The 18,998-nt window shown below is 40.4% G+C and overlaps 1 protein-coding gene across 2 annotated transcripts; it reads right to left on the reverse strand.

The window, feature by feature from the left end:
• Positions 1–358: 358 nt before the first annotated feature.
• inavab (innate immunity activator b) lies at positions 359–18,477 on the reverse strand. Of its 2 annotated transcripts, none has more exons than XM_076745861.1 (10): positions 18,231–18,477; positions 10,917–11,031; positions 7,371–7,504; positions 5,581–5,703; positions 5,228–5,459; positions 4,993–5,046; positions 4,470–4,776; positions 3,528–3,680; positions 2,649–3,354; positions 359–1,939 (listed from the first exon to the last, which is right to left on the reverse strand). In XM_076745861.1, the coding sequence occupies exons 2-10, from the start codon at positions 10,969–10,971 to the stop codon at positions 1,847–1,849; spliced, it is 1,857 nt and encodes a 618-aa protein (XP_076601976.1). In that variant the 5' UTR covers positions 10,972–11,031; positions 18,231–18,477; the 3' UTR covers positions 359–1,846. The 2 variants fall into 2 exon arrangements, with proteins under 2 accessions (XP_076601976.1, XP_076601968.1); XM_076745853.1 differs by lacking the exon at positions 18,231–18,477 and adding an exon at positions 13,780–13,871.
• Between the last annotated feature and the right edge of the window lie 521 nt (positions 18,478–18,998).

Genomic DNA, 18,998 nt, shown 5'->3' on the forward strand with positions numbered 1-18,998 from the left:
AGTTCAGCATGTCTGAAATTTACACGGCAGTTTACAGCAACAATACATGAAACAGTTCCTCAACCTAGCAACAGTCGTCAAAATCTTGCACAAAACAACTAATTACATAACTAACTGCCTTATTTCCACTAAGCCCTTCCTTTATACATAATCACCATTAAGTACACACCTGTGTGCACACAATGCAACACCTGGTAGAGATGCCAATATTACAACTGAGCACCTGTGCTTTTGCTACAGCGACATGTCTAAAAAGGCCTTTAGGAGGGCTCTGACATTTAAATAGTGGCATGTGATGCAAGTAAATGAAACTCAACATGATGCAAACATGACTCTTTATTTTCTTCCACAGGGAAAACATTTTCACAGATTTCTTTAACAGCAACGTAACACATTATTATTAGGTCCACGTAAACTACTTTAACTGATAAATAAAAAAAGACAGTAAAAAAGAGGCACACAAGGTAACATGATTGTGTTTTTCATATATATATATATATGTATGTATGTATATTTATATATACATACAGGACTAGACACTGTCTTTACTGCTGTTGGATTATGCAAACTCGGGTCCATGTCTTGTTTTATTTTCAAGTCTGACTTTCCATGAGTCCAATGGTGCAAATCACAATAAATTAACACATAAATAGATCACCGTGAGAGATCAGTCAGTGTGTAGTTGTAGTGGAATTTGCAGTAATTTTCTCTCATTCTCAAACCATGAAAAGCTTGTTGGAAACTTACATGTGAACCACATGTTACAGTTCACCTCAAGAGCTGAAAATGTGTGAGTTCTGACAAAAAGGCTGCACCAACACAGACACTGATAAAGATTGTGTTAAAGCTCAGGACATTTAAATTTCAGTTTGACACGTCAATAGCTGCCAAGCATCAAGACTCTTTATTTGCAAAGTTAAGATATCTCGTTTCATCTACTTGATTAAGTCTGTTAGTAATTCAAGTTAGCTGGCACAGCCACACATGTAAGTATAAAACAAATATAAAATCTAAGCAGCTCAAGTTCATTAAAATGTGACTCAATCAAGGAAATATTATACACACAATGTGGTTTGAAAAAGAATATGTTGCTCATTTACATTATTGTACAATGAACTGATCTCCTTCATGCAGTTAGGAGAAAAGGAGCGCTTAACTCTCCATCTATCAAACTGCAACAAGTAAACTACACAAATTTGCATTACTTAACAGTGTGTCTTGGCTTCAGACAGCCACATCTGATGAAACACTATGTCGTAAGATGAAGTACCTAAAGCAGTGTACCTGACGGCTTTATTCATCTGAGATTAACTGTTACCATTTCATTTCTAATTGCTCCTCATATCAAAAAACCCTTTTTTAATGACACAGAAACTCTGTGGTGATGATAAAATCTATTTTTTGAGATAGTACATAGCCAGTTTGAAGCTGGCAGCACGTTCACGGTGGCTTTGGACACAGTCAGAGCCCAGTAAAAAAGAGTGTTTATCCCCTTTCCATTTCTAACATTTAACAAGCATTCAGCTCAGTGCTTCATTTGTAACTGTTAGTACAAAACATCATACAGACATACAGAGAGTGGACAAAAACAAGTATTGTCAGGGAGCTGTTTGCTTCACTTTTTCAGTGACTTTGGAGGCTGTAACTAAATTGCATTATATTGTGTAAGATGTTCCAGTTTTTTCATCCTCCCTCTACATGCCAAAGTACAGACAGGCAGGTAAGCAGGATGATGTGACCTTTCAATAAACAGTTCATCCAACTTGATTTTATGACTACTTCACTTTGGTAATTGGAAATTGAGTTAACATGTTCATTTTGCAGTCCAAGTCCAGGAGGTCTTGGCTTACACTTGACTTACGAAGTGAGAACCATCATCTACAACCCAGTGCCCTCGAGTGCCATCTGCAGCTTGTTGAGGAGCCCTTCTTTGGATAACCTGAAAGTTAGCAACAGACAAAAAGCAACAATGCTATTAGAACCATGATTAAGATGTGAAGATATACAAGTAACGTGTCTCGTATCTGGGGTTTAGTTTACACATACATTCTTGTGTAGCATGCAGAGTTTGTCATTCATATTGTGCTAAGACTAACAATAAGCTACACAACTCTTTGGTTTCACTTGTACATTCAGCAGTTTGCCATTATTGTAAAAAAACAAAACATTCTGCTGTATCCAGTTGGACTTCCTTGACAACCTTCAACAAATGTGCACGCATTTGAAAACAGAATGAAATGTGGCCGATGTGTGTGTGGGTCTGAATAAACTCTTCTGAGAAAACTCTTCTACAACCTCTTGTACAATATCTTGAGTTCACCAACCAACACAAAATACCAGGAAAAGAGCAGGTTTTTGGTCAAACATGCAAATTTCCAAAATATTACGTGATCCGGAATTCCTTTTCTTTTCCAGGAGCTTTAGCATGTCACAAGCTGTGATTCCATGTATTATTCCATTCAGTCAAAGTCACTCTGAGCGGGTACATTGTGAAAATGTGACAAAAACCGATCACATATCGTCACCAGTAGATAAGTGAAAATATTTTCCTGCCTTTAACTACTAAGTCAGTAATTACTTAATACCACTTGTTGTAGTAATTTGGACTGATAAACTGTTTATTGATAGACATAAATTTGTCTGCTTACCTGTGGGTAGTACTTTTGATTTTGGTAGCAGGTCGACTCCCGAGCTGACACGTTTTTAACTCTGACTGCTCCCTGTCTGTCAAGAGAGCGGGACCTGGGGGCTTTGAGCTGACTGCGCCGGTGCCATGACTTGAGCTGTTCATTCACTACTTGTTGCGAGAGACCACTGGACTGGAAGTGTGGATGGTCCCACTGAGCTGGGGAGGAGGTGAGTCTTATATCAGGCGGTAGATGCCTCTGTGCTCTCTGCTGGGGCACAACGGCATCCTTATACCAATACTCATATCTGCTGGAAGGAGAGGGAGCCTGCTGGGCGTAATAGCTCCGTGCCAAGTCCAGATCAGGTGGGTAGACCATTTCTTCATTATAATAGGCTTTGTGAAAACTGGGGCTGGACTGGTGCCTGGGATTATGGTAAAAGCCAGTGCGTGGGAAGGCTGGAGGTCCATAGCTGCCAACTGGGCCAGAGTGCGGGAATGCAGACTGATATTGTTTGGGCAAATCACAGGGCAACTCCTGACACGGTGAGCTGTTATAAGATGTAAACGAGTGTTCAGAGTTGCTATCCTCAGAGCTCGCAGGGTTTCCATAGTTCATGCCAGGGGGAGGAGTCTCTGGTAAAGTTATTGCGTATTCTGTCAGTCGCCTCCTTGGACCTCTGGTGCGACCACGGTCCTTTTCAAATGGAGATTCAGGGTTGGATAACCTGTGCAAAACACACAAGACATGTTGTTACATTACAACCTTTAAAATATGTACATCTCACAGTCCCTGATTAAAAAAAAATATATGTATAAAAGTATGTGGTTATCCTCAGCAGCTTCAACATAAGAGTGCTGCTGACGCACAGTACTGTAGCAGCACTTAAGGTGTGGGTACCTGAGGGACAGCTGTCTGTGCACACGCATCTCTGGTGTGGAGGGCACGCTGTTTGACTGGGAACGGCTCAGCTTCAGATGAGAAAGTTGCATTGGCAGAGCAGACTGTGCTAAGGAAGCATCCAACGGTGGCAACAGTTCACTTTTGGATGGACTGCCGAACACACAGAAATGGCAGCAGAAGAAATATGTTTTTCAGTTTGTGTTTTCATAAAGTAAAAAAATCAGAAATTCTTAAACATCCAGACTTTGTGCATCATGACAGACATCCACAGAGATTTTTGTATGTAAATGACCATATCATGAATCTATTACACTGGCAAAGAAAAATCGACATTGTCACACTTTTTTAAAATCATCATCATTATTATTATTATTATTATTATTATTATTTACTCTGGATTATTTGATAGCCTGAATTATAATGAAGTGTCATTATAAATCAGCAGGATTTCTGCTACACTTCAGTGTTGGCTCCTCTCAATGACTGTTGTGGCACCAGTGCAAAAGCAGATGGCAGTGTTGCACATTCATCACTGACATCATCTTTGTACTACAGGGAAGGAACAAGGGTTTGCACTGGAAACAATTTGGCAGGATGAGTTAGTTTGTCCAGCATTATTGAAAAGAAATTTCCATGTTGTCTTCACTTTCAGCTAACAACAACAAAGAAATACAAAGCAGCCCAAGTACAGCAATTAGCCCTTGCAATGTCAACACTGCCTTGTTGTATAATAACAGTTTTGAAAGGCTGAATAATGTTTAGTTTAAGGCAGATGTGAAGCTTTAATTATTCACTTCCATCAGTTTGTTTTTTTCAGCATTTTCAAAGGACCATTCACTCACAAGCTTATTAATGTCACAAGTAGCCACACGATCCCACTTTTTCAAAACTAAAAACCTGATGAACAGGAAAGGAGCCATGATGGATGGTCTTTGCTACCTTGTTTTGCTTGAGGAGCGTGACTTCTTGCTCTTCTGGTAGGGTTGGTCAAGACTAGACTCTGTCCACGGCGAGTTCTGGATGGGAGGAAGGTCATACACGGGGCTTGAGGTTAAACTCAGCGTGGGGTCGAGGCTTGGATGGGGAGACTGGCTTGGTGTCAACGACAGGGGCTGTGGAGTCACAGATGGAGACAGGTAGGAGCCATCTGTGACGGACTGTGAGGACACAGGGGGAGGCTGGGGAGGATCGGCCTCTCCTGTGTAGGGAAGCCCTGAGGACAGTTGTGATGACTGGCTTGTGACTTCTAGAGGAAAAAAAGAAAGTTGAGTTGATAAACATGGAATTCCTCCATAGATTCTTTTATTAAGAGAAACCATTGACACTGCACTTCAAGATACTTCCTGCTAACATTGTTTTATTGTAAATATTGCTCTGATTTTATACTGTCCTGCTCTCACTCTCTTCAGCACTAGACTGGAAAAAATGAACAACTATTCCACTGGTAGAAACTGGGTCTTACCTTCATCTTGCACTACAGAATCAGACAGAGAGCTGTCATCAGATGTACCCAGATCTGAAAAATCAGGCAAAACATGTTGATATATATGTGAAGTCTTAAATGATGCATTTCTACAAGCCTGTGGAAAACCAATAAAAAATCATTAAATTATGAACTAAGAATGAATGCATTCTCTGACAATTATGAAAGAGACTTGACGTCAAACTCTCCTGCAGTTTGGCCGAATGTTTCTTACCTTGTTGTGTAATATTAAAAGCAGGGAGTGGAGATGATCGACCGTGCTCCAGTCGCAGCTGAAACGCAGTCTCTTGTAGCTGTTTGAGCTTCTTCTCCTCTCTCTTGCACTGTTGTAAGCGGCTCTTTTTCACAGCCTTACTCGTGTGATCTTCCTCACAGAGTTTGCGCGCCGCCTCGAATATCTTCATCTGAAGTGCTAACTCAGCATCCACTAAACTCAGCTGTGACTCCTGTAAAAGTTAAGGCATGATGACAACAGCTTGACTTTTGAAACACGGGATGTCCACGAGGTTTATGAATTGTTTGAAAATGACATCATTGAGTTTTGCAGCCTCTAAATGTTGCTTATACCTCTGCTCCTCGAGGGATACTTTGTTCGTCCAGTTTAAATGCAGCTCCAATGCGTCTACGAATCTGCGGCGGCTTCTCTCCTGGCAGCAGAGGGTAATCATCAGAGAGCCGTCCTGTCAACTCCTAAACAACACAAAAAATAACATTAATCCAACTGTCCACAAAGCAACACTTGAACATGGCTAAAAGTTTATTTTTCTGAGGAGAGATCCTGGTTTAGTAAATACTTCATTGAGATAAAGACATCCTTTTAAACGCTAATAAATCCTTTTGCTTTAGTTGTTCAAATAAAGACACACACATCTCTTCACAGGGTTTATTCACCCATGTCTGTGGCAGTTTTGAAATGATGTACAAGTATCTCATTCTGCTGTCCTTACATGTTGAGGCATATACGTTCAAGGAATCTGTTGCACAATTTTGCGTTTGCAGAGATTTCCTTTCACAACACATTCTTTGGGTCTCACATTCACACTGTATCGAGTGTCCGTGTCCAAACCAAATTCAGAGCAACACATCTCATTGTGACTGCCTTCGTTAGGAGAACAGTCATAAAACACTGTTACTTTGAGTCACTCCTAGACAGCCACCTTTGCAGACAGACTAAACCTTATGTACAGCCAATAAGATTAGTTGTTCTTTTGTCACTGAGCGAAGGAGAGGCATCATGCCTGCCATTAGCTCACCTAAGCGTGTCCCAACAGGAGTGCCCAGCCCGAATGTCAACAGGAAAGAATGATCAGTCCTGGGATTTTACCCTGAAGCACTGATGCATGGCAGAGATACTCCTACGGGAATATGTGTCCAGTTTCGAAATTACTTTGTGTGCCAATTTTTAGACGTTATTTGGTCATTTACATGGGAGAGAGCGAGAAAGCAGCAGAAAAGATTGAAAATGAAAGGTTGACGTGACAGAAGTCTCTCTCAGTGGGATTCAATCCAGGCTGTCATGGGAACACTGAAATTGCTTTGGCCAAATGAACCACCATGATACCTCTTCAAAAGCTGTGATACATTAAAAAAAAAAATCTCATTGCAGCCACATTGTGTGGTCTAATTTCACTGCACAATGTGTCTGAAAGGAAAGGGATGACGTTTGCATTCTGCTCAGTGGTAAGAGACAAAATAGTAATGTCACAAAGGGCAGGAGGGTAGATTAAAAGACCCTTTGTTTCTTCTCAGTGGAGCATCTGACTGGAGTCAACCACTGTGACGATAAGGCCAAGCTAATTCAGCCAAAAATGAAAATGTATCAGTTTGTTAGACATCCATGTAAACCAAGTCAGTGTTTTCAAACCACTCAAATTAGATCTGGATTGAAAACCCCAGTCTTATGTTGTTGTGTGGACAACAGGGCATTTAAAAAACTCTGTGATTAGCCTGTGATCTGGCATTAATCTGCCGGCTCCAAAAAAAGAAAAAGAAAAAAAAATGGCCAAACACATCTCAGAAACGTCCTTTCTAACAGGTTACTCTGCTAACCTGCAGTAAAGTGCGTCATCACACATCCTGCACTTAACTGCTCCACCTATTTCATCTTTTATAACAGGTGCTGAATCATATATTGTGAGTACATTTTGTTACAGCTTGCCTAATTACGTAACAAGTGTCTCCTTTTTGTTTTACCTTGTCTAGGTCTACTAACACCTATATTAAGATTTTAATGATCTTAGATTATCGTGACTCATGACCCATTTGTTCTGGGACATATTTTCAATGCAATTTTTTTATGCAGCCTCATCAGTTTTTCAGATGACTGGCCTGTTGATTTGCAGGTTACTGTGACTTACGGCTTCTCGGATGCAGAGTTTCTTCAGCTCCAGTATGCAGAACTCCAGCCGTTCTTGGAGAGCCTGGTGTTTGAGCTTCATGGCCCGTGTGTGTGTGGTCACATCCTTCGTATGTGTCGTTGGGCTGTCAGAACCTGCGTAACGCAACAGGAAAGAAGCATATGCGCTCATGAGAGATGTGACTGTTACACGTTTGTTATTCAGTGCTCAACACGAGACCAGAAGTAAGTGGAAATTAAAGTTAGAAATGACAAAGTAAGGCCAAAACTTAAAACAGCAGTGCTTTTCATTCCAATGGGATATCCACAAAAAAACTGTTAAATTGGGACTATAATTAATGATTACTTTCAACATCATTTCGTTTATAAATGGAAAATGGAAAAATGTGAGAAGTGCCTCAGATTTTGTTGACATTTGTCACAGAGATGTTGACTCAACTATGTGGTCATTTTGGAGACTTTTGCATTGTTATACTGAAAGGTGTTTTGGGATCAACTGGCAACTCAGCAAACCAAACATGCAGAAGACCAACATCCATGTGAACACTTTATCGTGCTAAAGATCTCATCTAATGTTGCTACAACTGCATTTAGTCACGTATCAGTCATTTTACCATGTCTTACTTGAGCATTAAATAACTTGTAGGAGTTAAAAAAAAAAAAAAAAAAAAGCCCTAGTTTTCCTGGTCGCTCATGTCGCTCATGTTGATTATGACCTTTGCTTGTGCACTTTCATTACACTGCTTCAGGTGAACTCTCCAGGCCACTACGGACAACACAATGGCGACATTGAACAGAACGTACCTTTTCTTTTTATCGTTGTTTTGACTGGTGGCATGCAGAACGAGTGGCAGGATCCTTGTAACTATAAACAATGTGTGTGTCTTCTGCAGCCTTCGTGACTAATGACATTAAGATTAGTCTCAGGACTGTGGGAGTGGCTTCAGGCAACATGCATTGAGCGCCACATACCTTCAGAGATTATTAACAGAGTCCCTGCAGGTATTTACAAATGTCGGAGGTGCGACAGGAAAGAAGTGTGACAGCACCACAATAGGCCAAGGAATTCTTCTTCCTAGAGTGACAATCCCTCTATTCTTTATAGATCGACACTCTTCTTTGTGCACAGGGGACGTCACATGGCTCAATTAAAGTGCAAGGAATGTCAGGAAGGCCAGAACTAATCAGCAGACACTGCTGGGTGGAGCAGAAACAAGATGACCAATGATTGCTGGTAATTCTATGGTATTGTTACCATATGAGGGAGTAACTTAGATTACCACATTTTGAGACTGCCCTTTACTGTGGCAACCCAAAAATACAGAGCGACTTATAAAATACTAAGAGCAACATATTCGCCGTGTTGCATCCGTTACATCGATTAATCATTTGATCAATATAACGCCAGAAAAGGATAAGAAATGCCCATCATGGGATGACACATTCAAACTGCTTGTTTTGTTTGATCAAATGGCAATTGGCTCATTGATAATGAATGTTTCAGCTCTAATATTCACAAAACATGCTAACCCGTGAAAAGAGCACAACTGATTTCCTGAGTAAAATCCAGACAGGAGTCCACCATTTGTCCACATCTAATTCTGTTTACATGTCTTGGACAGTACAAGAGCATATGTGAAAGAGTAGTATAAAGCCTTTTGTCGCTCCACAGGGAGCTGTGTGAACGCACGCAGCGCCTGTTGGGGTCGAAGACTAAGACAAAGAAGTTTAAAACTGAAGAAAATCTGGAGGTGTGGAGTTAGACAGAAGTAAGCTTACCAGACCCCCTGCAGCTCGCTCCTCTCTCTGCTTGAGGCTCGTGGCTACATTAGGCGCTACTAGCATAACATGCCTCAATCTCCGATTTAACTGTCTACAGGCATTGTGGGTAACATAAGCGCCACATTTTCACGTGGAAGAAGACTGCTCTGTTCTGATGAACCAATTTCAGTCTTTTTTTTTTTAACTATCCATCGTAAGTCTATAAGAGTGTAATGTAAAATCTGCGGAGCACTGTTCTTTTCTTCTTCTTACAGTACTTTTAGCACTTCTAATCTGGATCATCTGAATTGCAGGATACAGCGACTAATCTGCAGGAAATCCCAGTGGACCATATGCATTTTAGTCTCTGCCTGAGTTTTCACGTGACAACTTGCTTTCTGTAATTAAACAGATAACTTGCACTTATTTCCAACTGGCTGGAATAATTACCTAAAACAAATTACGTTTGGCTTGTGCTGAAGCAGAGAGTAGCTGTTAACTCCATGTAATCTGCTATGACCGTGTTATTCTCTGAAAGGACATCGTTTTGCTACATATTGGGTCAACCACAAGCGTGACCGATTCAATACTGGTCGAGCAACAAAATGAGGCAAACTGTGAAAGGAGCAGAGCTGCAACGATTAGTTGATCAATCGACTTCAATCTAGTAGATCAAAAGAAAATCAATTGCTAACTTTTTTGATAATCGAATAATCCTTTTTTCAAGCAAAAATGTGAAGCATTTGCTGCATTTGTGATTTCTGATAGTAAATGAAGAGTCTTTGGGTTTTGGACTGTCAGCTGGAAAAAAGAAGCAATTTAAAGACGTCGCTTTTGGCTCTAAGAAGTTGTGATTTATTTTTCACAATTACTTTCGATCTATGTTGTGAACACTGCACTGAGCCTACAGGAGTCATTAAAATATTATTTATGACAGTCGCTGTAGGGATGTTAACAAGTGTTAAACTTCAGGTGCTGACCATCTGGCATGTTGGGACTGTGTTCACTTTCTTTGGGCATAAACAACTCAAATATAATTACATTTATGTTTTGACTATAGTTCATCGGGAATTTCAGGTCGTCAGTTTGAAGACATCTAAAGCCAGGTGGTGAGATAAGATTACAAAGGGTTGGACTAAGCTGTGTACTTAGCTTCAACATTGATTTGGGACTCCAGCAAGAGTCCACAAGCTAAAAGAGGTTAACGCTTTCTTTTAAATCGATGTGTCATTTAAATCAAGGGTGCAAGTCTCACACAAACTTATCAGCATTGATTTCAAGTCTGAACAGTCAAAGGACACTTCGACGAGCCAATGTTCAAACTCTGAAATGAGGCAACCCCCACTTAAATCCTTATATAAATAAGCACTTCAATAACGCTGCCCTGTGTCCCTCTGACTTATTTGGGCGATCAGCCCAGGACAATCTCCAGTCCAGTTTGTTTTCTATGAAGGTCTCCTGATGTTGCCACTGATGCAGACTTCTAAGATTAAAAATGAAATGCAGCCAAACACCAAACCTTGCTGTTGTGAACTGTGAACACTCCTGCAAGCTGTTATATAACGAGACGAACTGAATGGAGAAACATTTTTCAACGTAGCCTGGACCATCAAATGCAATAATGTTGCAGTGGCATTAGTGAATACGGCATGGAGAGACTGCAGTGGCTGGAAAATACTGCATGAAAGTGCACGCCTTCAATTAACACAATATTTGTGACGTCGTCAGTTGTGCTACTACATACTGCATTTCCAAAATGCCATTAGTGATTCAGTAAATGTTTTACCTGAATGAAGGATGATGCCACTGTCAGTGTCACTGATCTCGCCGTTGCCCTCCATGCCAGTAGATCGACTTCCTGTTGCTGTTCTTCAGTGGATAATGCAGCTGCTCACCATTTCCTGTAAGGTATCACTTCAGTTTTAGCATCCATTACAATTTTCGAGCTTTTTCTAAGGTCCCATCAACCTGAATTCCACAAAAGTCAGGGATCATTTGTGGCGGTGTCTCAAATATGCACACAAAGGTGAATTACATCAAGAAAAACAAGTAGTTCCACAAAATATTAATGAGTAAATAATATCTAACATTTCACATAAGCTATACTGGCAATTAAAAAAAAAACACCTGAATATAAAAGGGATTACAAGCAACTAGTCACTGACCTTCAAACAAAAGCCATAGAGAAGACGTCAAAATCCAAAATCAGATGTAAAGGCCAACAGCATTAACACAAAGACTGCCCATTACTCAATCTCGTGACCTGTAGCTTGAGTGATTCAGGTGTGACTTCTCCTCTTGACCCTACAGTCAAGTGGAGTCATAGTCTCCCAAAGCATGAGTACACACACATGTTGCCAAGTCTAGGGTGTTTCCTGTGACTGCCTGTTTGCTAGTCGCTGATGTCATGTGATCGGCATTATCTCACTCCTTCCGATAAGAAGCTCAGGACACATCAGCCATATATTCAGCTGGTGTAAGATAAAACTGTGAAACTTGCTGGTTAGATCATTAACTAAGAGAATAAAGGAATGTGGCGGTGACTGCATACCAACACAGGGGAGGTGTGCCTCAGTAAGCTGCAGGAAGCTTCACAGCAGTCACTGTTTTGTTTTCTGCAACAACTAGATGAGGTGAAGTCATTAGCTGCGACACACAAGACTTGTTTCTAGCATAGGTTGGTTTAGCCATACGGTGACGTTCAGGAATACGGGGACTCATAAAATGCATGTCATTATCATCCTGAACATGACCGGAACATGACACCTCCTCCACGCAGCTCATATGACTGACAGCAGCCTTCACACTTCACACACAGATAACTGGCTGCTGTGTTTGCAAAATTAAGGTGAAACTGCTTACGTACAGCACACTTAAATAACATCACGCTACACTGCTGAATTCAAACTGAATACTTTGAAAAACATAACAAACAAACATAAATGTATGCTAGGTTTTGCAGAAATAATTGCATGATCTACCACCCTTGGTATCCTTTGGTTCTTTGGGGAAAAAACTATTAATAACTACAAAAATACTTCATCACAATAAATTCTGCACACAGTAATTTGCATGCTGGTCAGTGGGTGAAAACAATCCAAGCTCAGGATTTTCAACTGTGTGTTTACGCACCATAAAACTACAAGCAGCAGTTTGAGTTCACATTGGTGATCAATTTGATCACAGCAAAAACAAAAAGACACAAAAATAAGTCCACTATGGAAGCTACTAACGGTTCATTCATTCATGTTTTTGATTAAAGGTGGGGTGAGCCATTCTGGAGAAAGACAGCCAACATTCACTGAACTTGAAATTTAGTAATATCTCCTCACAGGCTGCCCGCTGTCTGTTCTGTGTGTGCACTGAAAAAGAAATCCAGTTTTTGTACACAGCCTTGCTTCTGTAAGTGGGAAACCAACAAAGTGGCTCAGGCCGAGCCACACAACACTATTCCAGCCAATCAGCAAGAGGTGGCGTTCGTGCTCGTGCTCATGGGAAGAGGAGTGGAGACGGGGGAGCGAGAGGGACAGTAAATCTGACACACTAACCTGTGATCACATTGTGAGGAGAGATGAGAGATGGTAACGTCAACAACCTTCCTCCAATGACTCAACCCCACCTTTAACTGACTAATCATCAATAAAATGTCTGAAAATATTAAAAAGTACCCATCACATGCTCCTACAGCCCAAGATGACGACTTCAAATACTTTCATTTATCCGACCAACAGCCTAAATTAAATTCTATTTACAACAATGCAAAAGAGGGAAAAACTGGTCAACATAAATTATTTTAATGATTATTCAGTCATCAATATAGTTATGGATATGGTGTTCTGTTCATTATAGGCATGCGGATAAACTCACTGATTACTCAACTAACACCAAAAAATATGATGAGCTAATACAGTACGTAACACATCAAGTACGCAATTTTATTCAACAACACACACAAAGACACACTGTACTTTAAAAGCTGGGGTTTTCATATGTCTTGGAGTGTTTTTAGTTTTCACTTCCCTGCTCACCAGTTCAAGATGAGCTGAAATCCCCTGAAAAACCAGCAGACTCACATCCCTTCATGGCACAGGGATGGGACCACGCTTTAAAAGGGAGGCAACCGAAACTACTCTAGTTCGATGCACTGATAAGCGGTATCTTGGCATCACAATATACCAGCATGAACTATACTGAGCAGCGTGTAACGTTTTTCTGATCAATTGTTTGGTTTGATGTATTTTATCTGTCAAACATTTTACAACAATTGTCCATATTTGATACTTTATTTGACTACTATACTCACAAATACAAGCACTTAAACACACATATAAAAAAAATGGAAGGTGTTCTTCCCACCCTGAAGGTGACAAGAAACTGCTCCGGACTACACAACACGAGCCGAAAGCATTTGTTCCCCATTATTCTGTGTCAATGTTAGTACCACAGACAAAACAAGCACACCTCACTGACACAGTCTGTTTAAAGGCATAAACGTCTCAGGATGAAATGTTAATTAAAGAATACTATGAACACATGACAGTCATTCTGCATATATCCAAACTCACTCAGAAGATACCAGGTGAATTAAAAAAAATGCCTACAGTGCACGAAACACTGCCAATTGGACAAAACTTGAAAAATCTACTTACTTTATGAGACACTGAGGAAAACTGTCAAAATCCAGAGAGTGAAAACGTTCCCTCAGAATTCCCGACTTGAATGGAAATGCCCAAAACCTGAGGTGAGTAGAGTCTGGACAGGAATGAGGCACTCGCCCACTAAGAAAGCGCTGCCTGCTGCAGAGGAGTGGCCACATAAAGAGAGGGCTGAACACTGGAGTCAGTATCATATAACTCAGTGCTCCCGTCTGAGTCTGAAACTATGTCAGTAACACACACACCGAGAAATTACGCCTCATTTTACCTTCTTATCAGTGTGCTAAAGGATGGGTGGTGGCTACCTGTGCGAAATGTCTCTTATTACAAAAGCACCATTACTATAACAAACACACACAGTGTGACACAGACTGAGGGCCCAGGAGAAACATATGAGCAATGACATTTAAGCTATAAAGTCTGTTTTAGAGCTTGTGATTGGCATTTCTCCTCCCACACAATTAAAGTATTCAACAGATTAATCAACAATAAAAATATTCATTGGTCGCAGCCCCAGTCAGTTTATTCACATGATATTAGAAACTAATAACTTTTATAAATTTTTGGCCCCAGGTTTGTGGGACAGCTCCTGCTTTCAAGCATAATATATAAAGCCAAGCTCATGCTTTCATTAATAGTTATAGCAGGATCTATGACTGGGTAACTGACTGTTGATGACTCTCTCACACTGCTGACATCCTCTGTTTTCTTACAACTACAACAATAACCTGTTAGCGAGACAGTTCAATCATCTAATACCTGGTCAATGCATTTCTGCTGCCATCTCCTGGATGTTCAAAGTGCCAGTAAAATGGATAACCAGTTAGAAACTTACAAATTCACGCATCTTTATTTGAACAGGGACAAAGCACAAAAACCTGAACTTCACATAAAACAAGGACAGATGTAATGCACCAAGTTTTAGCAAATTGTTATCTTCCACCCATAGACTGTGAGCACTACGTAGAATAATAAACTTAAAACTTTCTCAGATTTGCAAATAGACCTGAACTTCACTTATCTTTCTCCTCACAGACGACCAATGCCAAGACTCTTTCTGGCCTGCAATTTTTGCCACCACTAAAAAGGGTGAAACACATGGTGGTGGGATAGTCCGCATGATTTACACAGACCCAGAGGCAGCACCTGCTCTGTAACTGCATGTCTCGCATTCATTCTGAATCTCAATATTCATTTTGGCTTTCCAGGAATGTTGGTGCTCAGACCCTCTGGAAAAAGGTCCCGCAATTCCCAGACACTCAAGAATCAGATCTCAAATGACACGGCACCGAGAAAGCAGCAGATATTTGGTTCAGTAACTTCTACATGTAGATTTCACAGTGTGAGCGCCACCAGACACATTTCACACATGCCTTCATGCTCGGCCCTGACAATGCAGTCAAATATTTTATCTGATTTCTTACATTATACTATATTTATTTGTTTGACAGTGAGTTACAGTCAATACTTTAGCTGGCCAATATTATGGACACTGGTATGCTACAACAAAATACCACCAATTTACTTTAAAGATCAGCCAATAAATCAGCCAGGCGAACAGACCAGTGTATATGTCAGCCACTAAATGCCAAAGATATCTTTGTAAATGGTATCACCATTGTACCGTTTGTCTGGCAGAAAGTGGTGAAACGATCATTTTTCAACCGAATGTCGAAGAACAAACTACACTCAGTTGCAAGTTGATTACGTAGCTTAAACTAATGTGATCTAACACAGGACAGGACAAGCTAAATAACAGATACATCTCTCTGTATAATGTGATTCAATTCAGTTCAACAACACCACAAACTGCAGCCTCCAAAATGATCATACAGTTGAATCAACACCAAAAAACTATCATCAGAACCTTCATGAAAGCTGCATTCATTACCAGACTGCTGCATTAGTTTTAGCAAGGTTTACTTAATAAACTGGCTACTGAGTGCAGGCGTAAGGCAAGGCTGAAAGGAGGGATATCACCTACCAGCTACCAGCTCCTGAAAGGTTAATAGAATAAAAGAGCAGCAGGCGTGTCTTGTGTAAACAGGCTGCATATGAAGCAACTTCATATCCTAAAATCAGATATTAAAAATGATTAATCCCTACTGTTCACAAGAAACTACAGGTCACACAAACACTAACGCCAACAGTATTGTTCCTAAGAGGGAACTGAGAAATAGCTCACACACTTCAGAGCTGGAGGGAAATCAGTTTTATCACGATGTTTCTCTTTAATAATGTAACTACAACAAGTGTGCAGTTAAGTGCATTGTACTTGATGTGAAGAGTAGCTAAACAACTTCCCCCTGCACTGATTTACAACACAGACAACCATCCAGCGTTTAAGTAGCCAGTTGGTGTATGTCATGGGTAGTTTATATAAACCAGAGTTCCCTGAGAGACAGAGAGAGGGCTTTGTGTAGCCAACACAGCAGCTGGCAAAACAAATTCTTTACATATTCTTGAGTCCTTTTATAAGTGTACGGCTAGACTCCTGCTGCCAGTGTGTACAGCCATCAGCTGCCAGGGGAATCAAACATTATCCCTCAGTATTTTGCAGCTTGATATTTTCACCAGGTGCTAATAGATCATTCCACCGTAATGATGCTTAGATCAAGGTGGTGTCATAAAAAAGTGCTATAAAGTTACACTAATGTATTACAAATCCTAAAGCTTTAAAAGGCAAACAAAGAAAGTCTTGGAGCGGCCGGGTTCCCTCCACCTCTTTCTGCCTGCAGCCAGCTTTAAGCTTCATGTTGCCTGGAGGCTCTAACTGACTGTAATAAAGATGTGGACAAAAAAAAAAAAAAAACTACATGTATCTCAAATGAGCAAGCGTTCAGAAGTGGCGTGTTTGATGTGGATGACTGAATTAGATGTTTGTGCACCGCCACGCAAATCCAGATCTATTCTAAACTGCGACCAAGCCCTTGACTGTGGCTGAGAGTGAACAAGCTTAAACACATCAACACCATTACATAGAGAGCAGTTCATACCCCCTCACGAGTAGCTTTACAATAGGAAAAAAAATCACATTGTTCCAGACCGTCTAATAGCACAAAATGTCTAAAGTGCACGGACACATTCTGCATCACTTTTCAAGCACTTATTAAAGCTATAATGTATATTGTAAATATTGCACAAGAATCAATTCATACTCCTTTCATACCTTTATATTACACACACATTTTCCACATGTTTTCTGCATTAACCTGACACATTTGCTATCTCTGGAAAGAACACACGCTGCACTACTATCTAAAATGAAACCAAATGGGTTTGAGCAAACTTTGGATGCACAGCATGAGTTTGTAATGACAGTCCCACCGGCAGGTCATTGAGGTGTCAGGGGTTAAGCCACTTCTGTCCTCTTGCCCCCTGCTCAGTGCTCAGGAATGTGTAGATGGCTGAAATGTTTCAATGCACAGAAATCACAAGTTAACTAATGGGACTAACGCACTGAAGAAAACATCCGTAGAGATTACAGCTGCAACAGTTCAATTAAGTTATAACGATGAAAAGTGAAAATACTTAATTGCTTTAACCCTTGTTGAGATTTAAGCAAAAAACAAACATAATGAAGTTTCCAATATGTGTGTGATGACTCGTTTTGTGAAGTGTCATTAGGTAGGTATGCTGTGAAACTACCATCATATTAGATGAAATACGTAAATATCCTGTAACTTTAGATTCATTGTTCCTCTCACATACGTCTTCTTGAAAGTGTGGTGCATTCTGCTGAAAGAGGATGTTGAAAGGTTTTGACTTCTCTGCTGGTCAGTGCAGTCACATATCTTTTTTCCAGTTTATGGTAGGCCTTTTAAAGTTGGTTCTCTTTTACACAGAATAAACATATCCATAAAAATGTCAGGGACTGTCCATGAAGCCCAGGCTTATTGCATAAAGACAGAATCAAAGATGAAGTCAGAGTTTAGTGTTTTAAGATATGACAACTTAACAAAACCCCTTCAGTTTTAGTGGTTGCCTCTACGTTAAAGTTAAAACAACTAAGGAAACATCATGGATGCAACCGAACAATAAAAACATTACAAATCAACACCTGTAATGTACATCTGAATACTACAACTATAGAAATGAAAGAGTTACATAATAAAGTCAAATGGTACTTGAACCACTTGTACATGTCAGGTAACGTTATAACATCTCTCTGGGGATTAAGAAAAGGACATCTTGATGTGTTTATTGATCCATGCCATCCACCCGCTCGCTCAGTCAGCCTCATAAAGCTGCTGCTGGGCCTCGGCTTTAAAGAGTTTCTCAAAGTTTAGAAACTCGCTTTATCTGTGAGCTTTCCACCAAACCTTTCACTATACGCTCCCAAATACGTATTTATAAGAAACGGCGTTCAGTAGCAGAAATAAACAACCCATTGTATACAGAGAAAGATAAACAAATCCTTTAATGCCACTGCTTTTTGCTCTTACCTTAGTAGCTTGTTAGCTAGCTAGCAGCGTGCCTCATCTGTATCCATACAATCTGCTCTCCATCGGCTCGCAGTCTCCCAGATTTCAGCTGGAAGTTTATTTCTATCTATACTGACAAAAGAGCTAAAGAAAACAAAACTAAGACCTAGAGTTACGTCTGTGTGGTCTAAACGGGAGGATGAATTAGAGCACAAACATTCAATATCGCATTTTACTACCCAAACGTAACTTGTGTCGGAAACGCTACCTCGAGAGTCAGGCAGAGTAACGCAATGCTATGCTAACTTCACGTGCTGTCGAAAATATTACCAAGCTACCAACATCAAGCATTTGCCATGGCAACCGCGTTTCCGACGCGCGACGTATTAAGCATGCATATCAAGTTAAGTTGTAAAGCAGAATTACGCCTTGGTGAAAGTGGTCAATACAAGACACTATGACCATTAAATGAAACAATTACGGTATTTTTTTACAGCTCATGTAATTGTTGTACTTCTCTACTCTGTTGTTTTGCTGTTGCAAGTTCTACCTATGTATCACTGGATTGCTAAAAATAAAACAACAGCCACCATGTAAAACAGTCCCTCTATGGGCGACTTTGCCAATATTGTCTTTTAGTGGAACTTAAAAGGGCTTCAAGATATATTTAACGCCTTGATACTAGAAAGCACGAGTTTAAGAAGGGGCTGTGAACGCTGCATGGGTCATCCACTTCTCCGCTGCTGTGTGGGCGGTTTACGGGCAGAAAACAAAGCTGGATGGTTGTTC

This window comes from Chaetodon auriga, chromosome 2 (genome assembly GCF_051107435.1).
Source record: "Chaetodon auriga isolate fChaAug3 chromosome 2, fChaAug3.hap1, whole genome shotgun sequence".
Lineage (NCBI taxonomy): Eukaryota > Metazoa > Chordata > Actinopteri > Chaetodontiformes > Chaetodontidae > Chaetodon > Chaetodon auriga.